Source organism: Sycon ciliatum, chromosome 7, assembly GCF_964019385.1.
Source record: "Sycon ciliatum chromosome 7, ocSycCili1.1, whole genome shotgun sequence".
Taxonomy (NCBI): domain Eukaryota; kingdom Metazoa; phylum Porifera; class Calcarea; order Leucosolenida; family Sycettidae; genus Sycon; species Sycon ciliatum.
The window spans coordinates 13455731-13471494 of record NC_088649.1 but is presented as its reverse complement, the minus strand read 5'-3'; the positions used below and the strand labels follow the sequence as shown (position 1 = coordinate 13471494).

General features: G+C 46.6%; 1 protein-coding gene and 8 non-coding genes across 9 annotated transcripts in view; all 9 read left to right on the top strand.

Moving 5' to 3' along the window:
• The window catches only part of LOC135821038 (spectrin beta chain-like), a 181080-nt gene that overhangs the window by 113277 nt on the left and 52039 nt on the right, over window positions 1-15764 (top strand). The window contains exons 56-59 of the mRNA XM_065334099.1: window positions 8925-9039; window positions 10913-11020; window positions 12225-12352; window positions 12632-12692. Coding sequence (XP_065190171.1) covers window positions 8925-9039; window positions 10913-11020; window positions 12225-12352; window positions 12632-12692 — 412 coding nt within the window. The remainder of the gene's footprint in view (window positions 1-8924; window positions 9040-10912; window positions 11021-12224; window positions 12353-12631; window positions 12693-15764) is intronic.
• Trnas-uga (transfer RNA serine (anticodon UGA)) lies at window positions 2455-2750 on the top strand. The gene is made up of 2 exons: window positions 2455-2492; window positions 2707-2750. It is a non-coding gene; the product is annotated as a tRNA-Ser (tRNA).
• Window positions 2838-2910, top strand: Trnav-aac (transfer RNA valine (anticodon AAC)). Its single transcript has one exon. It is a non-coding gene; the product is annotated as a tRNA-Val (tRNA).
• On the top strand, window positions 4080-4375 carry Trnas-uga (transfer RNA serine (anticodon UGA)). Its single transcript has 2 exons — window positions 4080-4117; window positions 4332-4375. It is a non-coding gene; the product is annotated as a tRNA-Ser (tRNA).
• Trnav-aac (transfer RNA valine (anticodon AAC)) lies at window positions 5130-5202 on the top strand. The gene has a single exon. It is a non-coding gene; the product is annotated as a tRNA-Val (tRNA).
• On the top strand, window positions 7886-8182 carry Trnas-uga (transfer RNA serine (anticodon UGA)). The gene is made up of 2 exons: window positions 7886-7923; window positions 8139-8182. It is a non-coding gene; the product is annotated as a tRNA-Ser (tRNA).
• Window positions 8269-8341, top strand: Trnav-aac (transfer RNA valine (anticodon AAC)). The gene has a single exon. It is a non-coding gene; the product is annotated as a tRNA-Val (tRNA).
• On the top strand, window positions 15386-15467 carry Trnal-aag (transfer RNA leucine (anticodon AAG)). Its single transcript has one exon. It is a non-coding gene; the product is annotated as a tRNA-Leu (tRNA).
• Trnav-aac (transfer RNA valine (anticodon AAC)) lies at window positions 15557-15629 on the top strand. Its single transcript has one exon. It is a non-coding gene; the product is annotated as a tRNA-Val (tRNA).

Genomic DNA, 15764 nt, shown 5'->3' with positions numbered 1-15764 from the left:
AAGGGCACAGTCCCGGTCATTAGAGAGGTTTCGGAGTACAATTTTCCCTGCCAAAGTCTGTAGAGGCGCCACTGGATTTTTATATACGTTGATTTGGAGTAGCAAAATGTTCTGGAGAACGTAAATTATGTTTTTGCCGTCATTGCCTAGGTTACGATCGCAAACACATCATTATTCCCACACTATGCCTTTTTATTTTGAAAAATAATTATTACTTCCGCACTCGATGACGCAAAATCTCCATACGGAACATGGTTCGTATGGAAGCCAGTCCACACGCATTCTCCGTGCCGAAACATCATATGAACCACGCCTATAGATAATCCGAAAAGCCCATCCGGATTTTGGCACGGAAAATCGTACCCCGAAACCTTTCTACTACCGGTATTAGAATTTGAGAGCCTACACACAGAGTCCAGTCATAAAAGATGATTTTCTGGCTTTTGTAGAATAGAGAAAAATATGACTATTATGCTCAATGTGTTGTCATCAGTAGACGTTCTACCAGCAGCCATAAAGAGACAAATAGGGTTGAAAAGGACGTGTATTTTCTTCCATAAGGAACGTTTTCTTGTGACAATCTTCAGTTGAAATTATCTCTATTTTACGAATTTTGTCTCGTCGTCCACTATCTTGGTTTTGGCCGTAAGTTGGTCAAAGTTTTTTTCTCCAAGATTTTATTATTTAAACAGGGGAATCCCCACAGGCTCTTTTCTGGCTTCTTCACCGAGAGGTCTAGGTGTTGTTAAAAAAAAATATTAAACACCCTGGGAAATGTGCTGGAAAGGCTGCTTGCCAACAGTCACCCTGGCAGTTGTTTGATCAGGAAGTTGTTCTGGAAGCATGAGACGGCTTGGCGACTGTCATCCTGGGTATTGTCTTACCCTGGGAGATGTGCTGTGAGAGCGAGCCTGCTTGGCAACAGTCTCATGCAATGTTGGAGTCGACTCAGTCGAGATACATAATAGTATTATTGTCCAAGGTGTCTGTACAAAGATCCCTGCTAGTAACCCTGTGCTGCCAGGCACAGGACAGAGAAGCGTTCACAGCCATGCCTGCTGCTGTCATGGTAACTAAGCAAGCCTCTGCTAGAGGAGCACAGCTAGACAGACAGCTAGACAGACTAGGTGGAAGTGTGAGGTAGCGTGGCCGAGTGGTCTAAGGCGCTGGATCTGCAGTCATGTGCTGTTATGTGCTGTCATGTGCTGTCATGTGACGTCTCTCTTTCTACTGTGTGTACACTGTGTGTGTCAACCTGCATGTCAACCCAAAAAAGAAAGAAAAAAAGAAATGAATGCACAATCAACCATCAGTCCTTCTACTCTCTGATGTCAACCCATTGTGTTAACCTTTCGGAGTACAATTTTCCCTGCCAGAGGCGCCACTGGATTTTTATACGTTGTTGGAGTAGCAAAATGTTCTGGAGAACGTAAATTATGTTTTTGCCGTCATTGCCTAGGTTACGATCGCAAACACATCATATTCCCACACTATGCCTTTTTATTTTGAAAAATAATTATTACTTCCGCACTCGATGACGCAAAATCTCCATACGGAACATGGTTCGTATGGAAGCCAGTCCACACGGATTCTCCGTGCCGAAACATCATATGAACCACGCCTATAGATAATCCGCAAAGCCCATCCGGATTTTGGCACGGAAAATCGTACCCCGAAACCTTTCTACTACCGGTATTAGAATTTGAGAGCCTACACACAGAGTCCAGTCATAAAAGATGATTTTCTGGCTTTTGTAGAATAGAGAAAAATATTACTATTATGCTCAATGTGTTGTCATCAGTAGACGTTCTACCAGCAGCCACAAAGAGACAAATACTCAAATAGGGTTTAAAAGGATGTGTATTTTATTCCATGAGGAACGTTTTCTTGTGACAATCTTCAGTTGAAATTATCTCTATTTTACGAATTTTGTCTCGTCGTCCACTATCTTGCTTTTGGCCATAAGTTGGTCAAAGTTTTTTTCTCCAAGATTTTATTATTTAAACAGGGGAATCCCCACAGGCTCTTTCCTGGCTTCTTCACCGAGAGGTCTAGGTGCTGTTAAAAAAAAAATTAAACACCCTGGGAAATGTGCTGGAAAGGCTGCTTGCCAACAGTCACCCTGGCAGTTGTTTGATCAGGAAGTTGTTCTGGAAGCATGAGACGGCTTGGCGACTGTCATCCTGGGTATTGTCTTACCCTGGGAGATGTGCTGTGAGAGCGAGCCTGCTTGGCAACAGTCTCATGCAATGTTGGAGTCGACTCAGTGGAGATACATAATAGTATTATTGTCCAAGGTGTCTGTACAAAGATCCCTGCTAGTAACCCTGTGCTGCCAGGCACAGGACAGAGAACGGTTCACAGCCATGCCTGCTGCTGTCATGGTAACTAAGCAAGCCTCTGCTAGAGGAGCACAGCTAGACAGACAGCTAGACAGACTAGGTGGAAGTGTGAGGTAGCGTGGCCGAGTGGTCTAAGGCGCTGGATCTGAAGTCATGTGCTGTTATGTGCTGTCATGTGCTGTCATGTGACGTCTCTCTTTCTACTGTGTGTACACTGTGTGTGTCAACCTGCATGTCAACCAAAAAAAGTAAGAAAAAAAGAAACCCCTCCACAATCAACCATTAGTCCTTCTACTCTCTGATGTCAACCCATTGTGCTGTTCTTTGAAAAATATGTTATTTAATATACTCTGATATGTTGTATATCCAGTCTCTTCGGAGGCGTGGGTTCGAATCCCACCGCTACCGATCAACTTTTTTTTCTCTTTGTTTTCAATGTGGAGGTCGGTGGTGACAGTGAACATAGTGATGTATGAGAGGAGAGGAAGCAAGCCAGTTTCCATAGTGTAGCGGTTATCACGTTCGCCTAACACGCGAAAGGTCCCCGGTTCGATCCCGGGTGGAAACAACCAATGTTTTTTGTTTATTGGTTTGGTGAAGGGCACAGTCCCGGTCATTAGAGAGGTTTCGGAGTACAATTTTCCCTGCCAAAGTCTGTAGAGGCGCCACTGGATTTTTATATACGTTGTTTTGGAGTAGCAAAATGTTCTGGAGAACGTAAATTATGTTTTTGCCGTCATTGCCTAGGGTACGATTGCAAACACATCATATTCCCGCACTATGCCTTTTTATTTTGAAAAATAATTATTACTTCCGCCCTCGATGACGCAAAATCTCCATACGGAACATGGTTCGTATGGAAGCCAGTCCACACGCATTCTCCGGGCCGAAACATCATATGAACCACGCCTATAGATAATCCGAAATGCCCATCCGGATTTTGGCCCGGAAAATCGTACCCCGAAACTTCTCTACTACCAGTATTAAAATTTGAGAGCCTACACACAGAGTCCAGTCATAAAAGATGATTTTCAGGCTTTTGTAGAATAGAGATAAAATATGACTATTATGCTGAATGCGTTGTCATCAGTAGACGTTCTACCAACAGCCATAAAGAGACAAGTAGGGTTTAAAAGGACGTGTATTTTATTCCATAAGGAACGTTTTCTTGTGACAATCTTCAGTTGAAATTATCTCTATTTTACGAATTTTGTCTCGTCGTCCACTATCTTGGTTTTGGCCATAAGTTGGTCAAAGTTTTTTTCTTCAAGATTTTATTATTTAAACAGGGCAGTCCCCGCAGGCTCTTTCCTGGCTTCTTCACCGAGAGGTCTAGGTGTTGTTAAAAAAAAAATTAAACACCCTGGGAAATGTGCTGGAAAGGCTGCTTGCCAACAGTCACCCTGGCAGTTGTTTGATCAGGAAGTTATTCTCAGTAAGCATGAGACGGCTTGGTGACTGTCATCCTGGGTATTGTCTTACCCTGGAAGATGTGCTGTGAGAGCGAGCCTGCTTGGCAACAGTCTCATGCAATGTTGGAGTCGACTCAGTGGAGATACATAATAGTATTATTGTCCAAGGTGTCTGTACAAAGATCCCTGCTAGTAACCCTGTGCTGCCAGGCACAGGACAGAGAACGGTTCACAGCCATGCCTGCTGCTGTCATGATAACTAAGCAAGCCTCTGCTAGAGGAGCACAGCTAGACAGACAGCTAGACAGACTAGGTGGAAGTGTGAGGTAGCGTGGCCGAGTGGTCTAAGGCGCTGGATCTGAAGTCATGTGCTGTTATGTGCTGTCATGTGCTGTCATGTGACGTCTCTCTTTCTACTGTGTGTACACTGTGTGTGTCAACCTGCATGTGAACCAAAAAAAAGAAAGAAAAAAGAAACCCCTCCACAATCAACCATTAGTCCTTCTACTCTCTGATGTCAACCCATTGTGTTGTTCTTTGAAAAATATGTCGTTTAATATACTCTGATATGTTGTATATCCAGTCTCTTCGGAGGCGTGGGTTCGAATCCCACCGCTACCGACCAACTTTTTTTCATGTTGGTTTGCGTTGCGCAAACCGTAGTTAACCTACATGTCACAGAGCCGCATCTCCCGCATGGAGATGCCGTCCGCGGACACGCCAAAACCGGCTAAGTCTCATACGAGCTCCGCTTAAGTCGTACGCACTGCCGGGCTCCCGCGTGGGGCCCCACGCAAGCATTTGCAACCGCGACGCGCGTACGGCATGACGTATAAGCCACCTATCAGCCTTGGGTGCAAGCTCACCCAAGGCCACCCTCGCAAGGCAGGAACAAGTAAAGACATTCACCAGTTGTTTGTTGTGCCTGCCCGCCGCAGAAATTGTTTCCCACCCTCCCGCACCATTTAAAAGGCAGGAGGCACGGGTGCTGCCAATGGGCGCCGCAGAGTGCACGCACATCGGCACCATTGAACTATTCATGTGTACTAAGATTTAGTGTTCCGCCGCCATAGCAACCTAGTAGTACACGTAGCCGTTCCGACGGCGCAGGACCCCGCGGGTCGCTTCTGCTGTCCTTGCCTCTCTGATGCGTGATATGTGTACATCATTTATAATCATGACCTCATACTGAGTACATGTACGTCATACTTGATTACCGATCACAGGCTCATGATTATTCATGCTGGAATAAACGCTTGCGACCCCCCACAGGCTCGTCTCTCTTGTGTGGCATGAGGGTTAATCTTTGTTTTCAATGTGGAGGTCGGTGGTGACAGTGAACATAGTGATGTATGAGAGGAGAGGAAGCAAGCCAGTTTCCATAGTGTAGCGGTTATCACGTTCGCCTAACACGCGAAAGGTCCCCGGTTCGATCCCGGGTGGAAACAACCAATGTTTTTTGTTTATTGGTTTGGTGAAGGCCACAGTCCCGGTCATTAGAGAGGTTTCGGAGTACAATTTTCCCTGCCAAAGTCTGTAGAGGCGCCACTGGATTTTTATATCTCTTAATTTGCTAAATCCTATATATAGGATTTTGGTCGTATTTTTCAACTCAAAATGGGTGTGGCATGAGAATAGCAAAAAGTATGTGACCAATTCTTCCTTGCTAGGTCTTAGTAGATATCGAGAGTTGAACAAGACAATTTTTTCAAACACTAACATCTCAGGCTCATCTCCTTGCCCAATATTACTAAGGCCTGTGCCCTATTTTTCGAATCCTATATATCGATCGTGCTGATGAGCCATGGCGTATGGTCAAGAAACTCGGCTCTCTCCTTGGTGATGCAGAGGATGTCACCCGCAGAAAGCAGCTTGCGGCGATAGCGTTTAAGTCCCTCTGCCAGTTATGGAAGAGAAGAGACCAAGTGAGTCTGGAGGTGCGCGTCCGGCTGTATAACTGCTTCGTGTTACCTGTCTTGCTTTACAACTGCTCCACATGGGGCATCACTCGACAGACAATTGAAGCGCTGGAATCGTATCATCGGCGGCAACTTCGGCATATCTTGGGTATCAGGTGGCCCAACCGACTGTCGAACGATTTGGTTTACGAGCGCTGCAGTGCTGCTCCACTTGGCAACATTCTGGTGAATGCAAGATGGCGGTTGTTTGGCCACATCCTGCGATCAGATGAGCACACACCGGCTAGGGAGGCCATGAGTGGATTCTTTGGCTGCTCCGTGCCGGGATACCGTGGGCGGCCGCGGATCACGCTACCAGTCCTGCTGAATCAAGACACGGAGCGAGTCGGCTGCCGTCTGAGGACTCCAAGGGACTTGCAGCTGATGGCTCAGCGAGCACTGGATCGCCGTGAATGGACATATCTGTGCAACGCAGTTACAGATGCGTACAAGGCAGAGTACTGGTGAAGGAAGTTGGCACTGCAATGGTTTGAGCTACATTCTTTGTTGTTGGTACTCTGATTATCCGTATTATCCGTATTCACATGGCCTTTGCCATTCATTCAGTATATTAATGTCATCAATAATGATATTCTTGTTTGTATTAGTTTATGTGACACCATTTTCTATTTTTCTTTGCCTGCCTGCCTGCTGGCGGCCTTTTTTCGCATGGTTCGGTGCAAGCGAATTTGGGCGAGCCCATTGACGCGGGAGCACAAATAATAATAATAATAATAATATATAGGATTTGAGATTTTATTGGACCTTGTTGTATCCTTAAAACTGGTAGTTTCATGACGGCATGTGCGATATGTCATCATGAAACCACCCTGTGCCACACCTGCAATGTTCTTCTGCACATTCACTGCTTCAGTCCTTTCCATGACAGCAGCTGAACAATTATGCTCAAATTTCCAATTATTGCTGAAAATGGGTATTCATCAGAAATATTATCGCCCTATGAATCTAAAATGTAAACATTCATGCATCAAACATATTTACAACTTCCATGAAAACCATTATGCCGTTGTTATTGGTCGTGATGACCAATGACAACGGCATAAAGGCACACATTTTCAAATCCTATATATAGGATTTTGGGCCAGCAAATTAAGAGATACGTTGTTTTGGAGTAGCAAAATGTTCTGGAGAACGTAAATTATGTTTTTGCCGTCATTGCCTAGGGTACGATTGCAAACACATCATATTCCCGCACTTTGCCTTTTTATTTTGAAAAATAATTATTACTTCCGCACTCGATGACGCAAAATCTCCATACGGAACATGGTTCGTATGGAAGCCAGTCCACACGCATTCTCCGGGCCGAAACATCATATGAACCACGCCTATAGATAATCCGAAATGCCCATCCGGATTTTGGCCCGGAAAATCGTACCCCGAAACTTCTCTACTACCAGTATTAAAATTTGAGAGCCTACACACAGAGTCCAGTCATAAAAGATGATTTTCTGGCTTTTGTAGAATAGAGATAAAATATGACTATTATGCTGAATGCGTTGTCATCAGTAGACGTTCTACCAACAGCCATAAAGAGACAAATAGGGTTTAAAAGGACGTGTATTTTATTCCATAAGGAACGTTTTCTTGTGACAATCTTCAGTTGAAATTATCTCTATTTTACGAATTTTGTCTCGTCGTCCACTATCTTGGTTTTGGCCATAAGTTGGTCAAAGTTTTTTTCTTCAAGATTTTATTATTTAAACAGGGCAGTCCCCGCAGGCTCTTTCCTGGCTTCTTCACCGAGAGGTCTAGGTGTTGTTAAAAAAAAATTAAACACCCTGGGAAATGTGCTGGAAAGGCTGCTTGCCAACAGTCACCCTGGCAGTTGTTTGATCAGGATGTTATTCTCAGTAAGCATGAGACGGCTTGGCGACTGTCATCCTGGGTATTGTCTTACCCTGGAAGATGTGCTGTGAGAGCGAGCCTGCTTGGCAACAGTCTCATGCAATGTTGGAGTCGACTCAGTCGAGATCCATAATAGTATTATTGTCCAAGGTGTCTGTACAAAGATCCCTGCTAGTAACCCTGTGCTGCCAGGCACAGGACAGAGAAGCGTTCACAGCCATGCCTGCTGCTGTCATGATAACTAAGCAAGCCTCTGCTAGAGGAGCACAGCTAGACAGACAGCTAGACAGACTAGGTGGAAGTGTGAGGTAGCGTGGCCGAGTGGTCTAAGGCGCTGGATCTGAAGTCATGTGCTGTTATGTGCTGTCATGTGCTGTCACGTGACGTCTCTCTTTCTACTGTGTGTACACTGTGTGTGTCAACCTGCATGTGAACCAAAAAAAAGAAAGAAAAAAAGAAACCCCTCCATAATCAACCATTAGTCCTTCTACTCTCTGATGTCAACCCATTGTGTTGTTCTTTGAAAAATATGTTGTTTAATATACTCTGATATGTTGTATATCCAGTCTCTTCGGAGGCGTGGGTTCGAATCCCACCGCTACCGACCAACTTTTTTTCTCTTTGTTTTCAATGTGGAGGTCGGTGGTGACAGTGAACATAGTGATGTATGGGAGGAGAGGAAGCAAGCCAGTTTCCATAGTGTAGCGGTTATCACGTTCGCCTAACACGCGAAAGGTCCCCGGTTCGATCCCGGGTGGAAACAGTTGTTTCCCTTTGTTTTGCCGAAAGCAAAAGTTAAATATTTTTAGTACTCGGGTGGAGAGCCAAGGATTAATTTTGAAGATTTATCTTTTACTTAATCTGCGAACAGAACTGTTTCACTCACCAGCGCAGCACAGAGAAAATGAGGCCGAACCTGATGGCAATGAAAAATATATTTTCTAATGCCAGATTTAAACCAGGCCCGACCGTACCTTGCTAGAGTGCTCAATCTGACAAGTCAGTGAGCTCTGCATAACGGAAACAGCAAAGGCACTACCTCGCACGAGAGTACTGAACTGCTGCAAGAGCAGGAGCAAAATACGCAATCTGCGGACAGAACTGTTTCGTCCTTTGTGGACTCATCAGTGCAGCACAGAGATTTGCTGCTACAAGAGCAGGAGCGAAATACGCATTCTGCGGACAGAACTGTTTCGTCCTTTGTGGACTCATCAGTGCAGCACAGAGATTTAAAAAAATTTACAATTTGAAGTTTTCCCAATCCTGGTCATTTGCTCAAAATCCGAGTTCAAAATTTCCCAATCCATTCAAATTAAATTTCCGTCCATTGCTGTTTGTGTGTCCAGTTGGGATGAGCTACTGACTCTGACTCGCACACACAAAGATCTCTTGGCAGATGCCAACAAGATCCACCAGTACAACAGATCCGTCGATGACTGCAATGAACGGATACAGGAGAAGGTACTGTGTGCAGTGTATAGTGTTTGTCGCCGTACTGTCTCTCTCCGTACTGTCTCTCTCCGTACTGTGTGCAGTGTATAGTGTTTGTGGCCGTATTGTCTCTCTCCGTACTGTCTCTCTCCATCTCATCTGCATTATATGCGCATGCTCGGTGTCAATAAACCAGTCCTTGCCCTGTTCCGCAATGGACTCCTGCGTGGCTTGCAGGCCGAACACAAAACTGTGCGTCCGCGATACGCACCTGTGACTTTGTGCTTGTTGTTTTCTATTAAACTAGCGGTGGTCAGTTGGTCAGCTTTGCAAGGTTTTTGATTGGTGCAATCCCGGCGCAAGTTGCGATACCTACTACAGTCAACTTCGCTAATAACGACTGCGGATATAACGACAATTCACGAATAACGACATAATTTTCATGCCCGGAGCAAAGTCCCAACCAACTGTGACACATATAATGAGACTTCGGATATAACGACACTTCGCGAATAAGTACACTTTTCTGATGCCCCGCCGAGTGTCGTTATAAGCGAAGTTGACTGTATATGGTCAAATGGTGTGTGTGCGTGTGTGTGTGCGCTTGTGTGTGTGTGTGTGTGTATGTGTGTGTGTGTGTGCGTGCGTGTGTGTGTGTGCGTGCGTGTGTGTGTGTGTGTGTGTATGTGTGTGTGTGTGTGTGTGTGTGTGTGTGTGTGTGTGTGTGTGTGTGTGTGTGTGTGTGTGTGCGCTTGTGTGTGTGTGTGTGTGTGTGTGTGCGTGCGCGCGTGCGTGTGTGTGTGCGTGTGTGTGTGTGGGGGGGGGGGGGGGGTGCTATATTGCTTGGCGGTCGACTGAATGTGTGAGGTGGCGGGTGATACCGGTATACTGAAGACTACGTAAGCACATGATTATGCAACTCTGCATATGGGGTCTAGCGCAGCGTGCTATCTGCATTACGTAGCCACGAACTGTGTGGGCCATTGCGTCATTATTGATCTGCTGCGATTTCCTGCTTCCGAATCGACTTTCCTCGGAGAATTCGGATTGTTTTGTACGTGATGCGTCATGCACAGACATTGCCTTTGAGCAGTTGCCATTGTGGTGGGTCTCGTCTACTCACCTCCCGCCGCTTTAGGAGCTGCGTGTGCGCCTTAGGTCTTTGCAGGGTGGTGGTGTTCGTACGGATGCTGAAATCTCAGTCTAGCCGAGTCTGACGCGAACCGTGAATTATTTTTACCGGTATTGCACGTGAAATCGTTGAGGCTAAGCCGTAGGAAAACTCAAACCCAGGCAGCTGGATCGTCACTTCGCTACGTAATGCAGGCAACGCGCTGCGCAGGGCACCCATAGCTCGGAGATCAGAGTTGCGCACTCTTGGGGTTATGTACTCTGGGCATGATGTATGGTGTATGGTGCATGGTGCTGCTGCTACTGCTGCTGCTGTCGCTGCTGTCGTTTTCATGTGTTCTCTGTTATGCTCTCTCTCTCTCTCTCTCTCTCTCTCTCTCTCTCTCTCTCTCTCTCTCTCTCTCTCTCTCTCTCTCTCTCTCTCTCTCTCTCTCTCTCTCTCTCTCTCTCTCTCTCTCTCTCTCTCTCTCTCTCTCTCTCTCTCTCTCTCTCTCTCTCTCTCACACTCGCACACGCACACGCACACGCACACACACACACACACACACACACACACACACACACACACACACACACACACACACACACACACACACACACACACACACACACACACACACAAACACACACACGTACACACACACGCACGCGCACGCGCACACGCACACACATACACGCACACGCACACACACACACACACACACACACACACACACACACACATACACACACACCCACACACACGTACACACACACATACACACACGTACAGGTGTTGGGCTTATCCAGTGACGACTACGGCAAAGACCTGGCTGCGGTGGAGGTGATGCAGCGACACCACGATGATCTGGAGCGTGATCTCACCGTCTTGGCTGCCCTGGTAGGTGGAAGGTGTGATTAGGGTTTCTTCTGCGGCAGAATTTTCCGACTTGTTTCTCCTTTTTCAAGCAGAAACAACAAGAGTTCAGCCGTCAGCAAGCCAAGAAGAAAATGCTTGCTGAACTCTGATTGGCAGCGGGCGGTTGACCAATTATTTCAGGTGTGAAGTTCAGAGCCAAGATAGGCTATAAAAGTAATCGCTCTAGGAAGGGATGGCGGTCAGGGTTATATCGCACACCCAGCGGCGGATCCAGCTATCTCTACAGGGGGGGGGGGGGGTTCCAGTATAGCCAAAGCTGAATACCGGCGGATACATGTACAGGGATATGCATACATGTATGGTTGCCAGTAGCACATTTACGAAATTTAGGGGGTTTCGCGGAACCCCTGGAACCGCTACTGGATCCGCCCCTGACACCAGCACAGCCAGGCTTTGCTTTATCTGGTGTCGAACTGGTCGTGCTGATGATGATGTCATAACTGGTCGTGCTGATGATGTCGTGATGGGTGGCAGGTATGGGAGTGCATACTGTACAGTATGCACTACAGTCAGACTTCGTTTATCCGGTCCTCGTTTATCCGGTCCTCGTTTATCCGGTCCTCGTTTATCCGGTCCTCGTTTATCCGGTCCTCGTTTATCCGGTCCTCGTTTATCCGGTCCTCGTTTATCCGGTCCTCGTTTATCCGGTCCTCGTTTATCCGGATCCCTCGCCATCCGGAAGAAAACCGTTGGTTACCAATTCATGCTTACATACAGTATGTGTGTTCGATTATCCGGTCCCCTCGCCTATCCGGATGTTTTTGTTGAAAACGGATGTGTGCGGTTATGCGAGGTCTGACTGTACTGCGTTGTCTGTGGTGCGGCATACACGCAACAGTCAGCTGGGATTACGGTTGGATTCTTGCCTATAAGTTGTCTAGTTGTGGCTGTTGTTCGGGTATTCTGTGTACCGTTTTGTATGCGACTAGGGTAAGTAGGACAAGATGCTGTTCTTGTATGCAAAATAACAACGGTTGAACCTATCCATCCGAAACTATACCAATTTTGTGTTGACCCACGTCTGTGACTGACTCTCTCTCGTGTGTGTGCGTGCGTGTGTGTGTGTGTGTGTGTGTGTGTGTGTGTGTGTTCGTGTGCGTGTGCGTGTGCGCGTGCACGTGTGTGTGCGTGCGTGTGTGGCGTCGTGTTGTTTTCCTTTGCTCAGTTGGAGTCTATTGACAATGAAGCCAAGGCTCTGTCCTCTGACCAAGTACAGCTGGCTAGTGTAGTGGACAGCAAGCTGCTAACACTGGTGGAAAACTGGGAGAAGCTGAATGAAGCAGCCGATACCAGGTATGTCTTCATTGGTGTTATTATGTGTGTGTGTGTGTGGGGGGGGGGGGGGGGGGATTCCTAACACACTCTGTGAAGGATTGATCACGGCCTGTTCGTGTGGAGCAGGGGAAAGTACCGCTGCCCCCCTCCTCTTCCAACACCCACGGAACTTGTGACGCTGTGTGACTGCCAACGTAGCAACAGGGAGCTACGTATATTACGGTGCAGATAACACTCTGGGCCTGTGGTTTTCATCATGCTGTTTCTGCGTGTCCGTCTGCACACGGTGTGTTTTAGGAAATCTAAGCTTGGCGAGTCACATCAGTTCCATACGTTCCTCAACAACATCCGCGACCTGGTAAGTCCAACAACACCAGGGGACTAGCCAGGACGAAATGTATGGAGTGCAGTAGTGGGGTCTGTATGTGTGTATGGGGGGGGGGGGGGGGCTCTCGTGGTGCCAATTGAACACTGTCCCTGACCTCTCGGCAGACTGCCGACTTTCTGCCGTCGCTCGTCGTTCCATGTTGTCGGCCCCGCAAGGGGACACGTGACCGTAATGGCAGTGTGTACCAGGACCGGGGGGGGGGGGGGAGAGCTGGTATTTTTTAGGGGTCAAACGGGTGTACCTTTAACTAACGAACGGGTCATTTTCTTAACGGGCGGGTTAACGGGTACCCTTTAGCAGCCATATTATTTTTGTGTGCATTTATCACATAAATCATGATTTAAATTTGTATATTCTCAGGTTGTATTTTGATACCACATTATGATTCGCATTCTATTTATTCGTGTCTCATGATAATATTATGGCAATGAAGGTTCCAAATGAATGTCATCCGTACATTTGCCCATGTACATAACTTCACAGGCAGTTACAATCGTACATGGTCCTCGTAGTGCTACATGTATTTTGATACATGTACGCAAATCAACTGCAGATCGATGTGATTCAAGCCATGCAAGGACAGAATAGTTTAGCAAAACTCCCGTGATCTCGCCCAATCCTATTTGCTATGTTCGCAGAGAACTGGTACTCTTCCCATTCAGAAGATGTTTGCACCCATTGCTAGCTGGGGTGCCTGACACAGCTGATGTGCTGCTGGCCAGCTAGCTGCTAGTGCTAGCTCGTTGAACTCGTGAAACGAATCTTCACAAATCTGTAATCTTGTATGCAATATTTCGAACAACTTTTCAACTAAACCGAGTTCGTCGATTGAAGGAACAAACTACAACCATGAGTATCATAGCTACCACCTACGGACATCGCCGTGTGTGACACTCCGACTGGTCACTCAGCCTGGTGACACTAGTTCATTTTCAAGTACTGTGGCAGGTTCGATGTCGATGTCGGAGAACCATCGTAACTTTCTAGTAACTGAGCTGCCACCTCGAACGACTCGGTTTCAAGTCTTGCATTTTCTCACATTACAATCAAAAACCTCCAGTACGAGGATTTTTACTTGGACTAGAGTGGAGAGAACGGCTGTCTTTCAGCCTGCTCCTGCCTGACAAAGTCGAAAGCGGGGATGCACAGGAAAAGGAAAAGAGTATCCGCACTCCTATTTTGGGTCTTGGCATACGATAGGATCATCGAAATCCAACCTTTTTTTTTTTTTTTTTTTTTATTTTTTATACAAACGGGTACCCTTTTACTAACGGTACCTGAGATTAACGGGCGGGTACCCGGGTACCCGGAACACCCGTTTGACCCCTAGACTATTTTTGAGCAAGATTATTCACGACAACGGGCGGGTCTAACGCTGCCGGGAACTGTTTAAATGCTGACACTGAGACGGGATGTTAAATGGAGGTTGAGGCCTCCATGGAGGTGGAGCAGAGGAGCCATATGTATAAGAGTTTCCATAAGAATGTTGCCAAGACATTTCAGTTTTCAGTTTTCTACAATCCTTTTGAAGAGACAGTGCAGCCGTGGAGGAAACAGCAGAGGGTGCAGCATGACCAGCGCTCGAGACAGTGGCCGCTGACTGTGAAACTGAAGCTCCTGACGAGCCAGCACTACTACCGAGACCTGATGAAACCGTGATGGAGCTGCTAGTTGTGGGAGTTGCGGAAACAGGGGTGTTGGAAACTCCTGTCGCCATCCTGTCAGAGAGGAAATCCCTGCGCTGCCACCATGTAATGTTCTCCCGACGTCCTTAGTACGTGTCGAGAGCACACCAAAATACCAACTCAACACGGTCTCGTTGTGAGGCAAAGAACCCTTTTCATTATCAGTGCAGGAACACAAATAGTCGTGCAAGAAACATAATACAGCAAGACAGTCGCTGGTACTCCATATCTGGATCTAGTAGAGTACTTGAGGGTACACTACGGTGCATGACACATCTAGATATGGGATGAATCCCTAGAGGGATACCGTAATGGATAGTCTAGATCAATAAAGAGAAGAGTCTACAGATAAGAGAACGGGGTACGCACGAGCTCTGCAACATTTTTGTGAGGTCGACCCTGAAAGTCATTTCATGCGCCGTGTCATCACCTTGTACTATGGTACTCGGAGAGAAATCTATGGGAGAAACAGGAAACTGCGTTGCGGACAGGTGCTACCGTCACAGTACCATGTCAAATAATCGTGTTCATCTCGATATGGGACTACCTAGCAATCAGTATCAACACATGCACACGCTTGCACTACCAGAACACAAACCACCATTGCCATTTCCAAACCACCATTGCCATTTACAAAGAACTACTGTAATCTCATAAATTTTCGGTGTACTTTTATTTTCGGCACTTTCGGTGCATCTATTTCATACCTAAAATTTCAATGCACCGAACAAACACTAACACACATAATCCAATAGGGAACTGCTTCTCTGTACCTAAAATTTCAATACACCGAACAAATACTAACACACATAATCCGGAGGACTGCTTCTCTGTATCGAAAATTTCTGTTCACCTAACCTGGCCTTTTGCCCTCATACCGAAAATATTGAGCACCGAAAATTTCTGAAATTAGAGTATACTACTACCTTTTGAGGGATGGCTCCTAGACAGACTGACTAAGTGCAAGACATTGTGTGAGGTAGCGTGGCCGAGTGGTCTAAGGCGCTGGATTAAGGCTCCAGTCTCTCCGGAGGCGTGGGTTCGAATCCCACCGCTGCCAACCAACTTTTTTTCTTCCTTTCGTTGCTGTTCATGCTGGTTTTAGATTGTTTGAACATAGGAATATGTAGGAGAAAAGGAGACAAGCAAGTTTCCATAGTGTAGCGGTTATCACGTTCGCCTAACACGCGAAAGGTCCCCGGTTCGATCCCGGGTGGAAACAGCCAATTTTTTGCCCTCATAAAAAACATGGGAAGCAGATCAGATTTTTTTCTTTTTTTTACATTGCATATGGCTTGGTCATGTGCATGTGTTGCATGGGCGTGCGTGTACATGCATGTGCGTGTGTGTGTGCCTG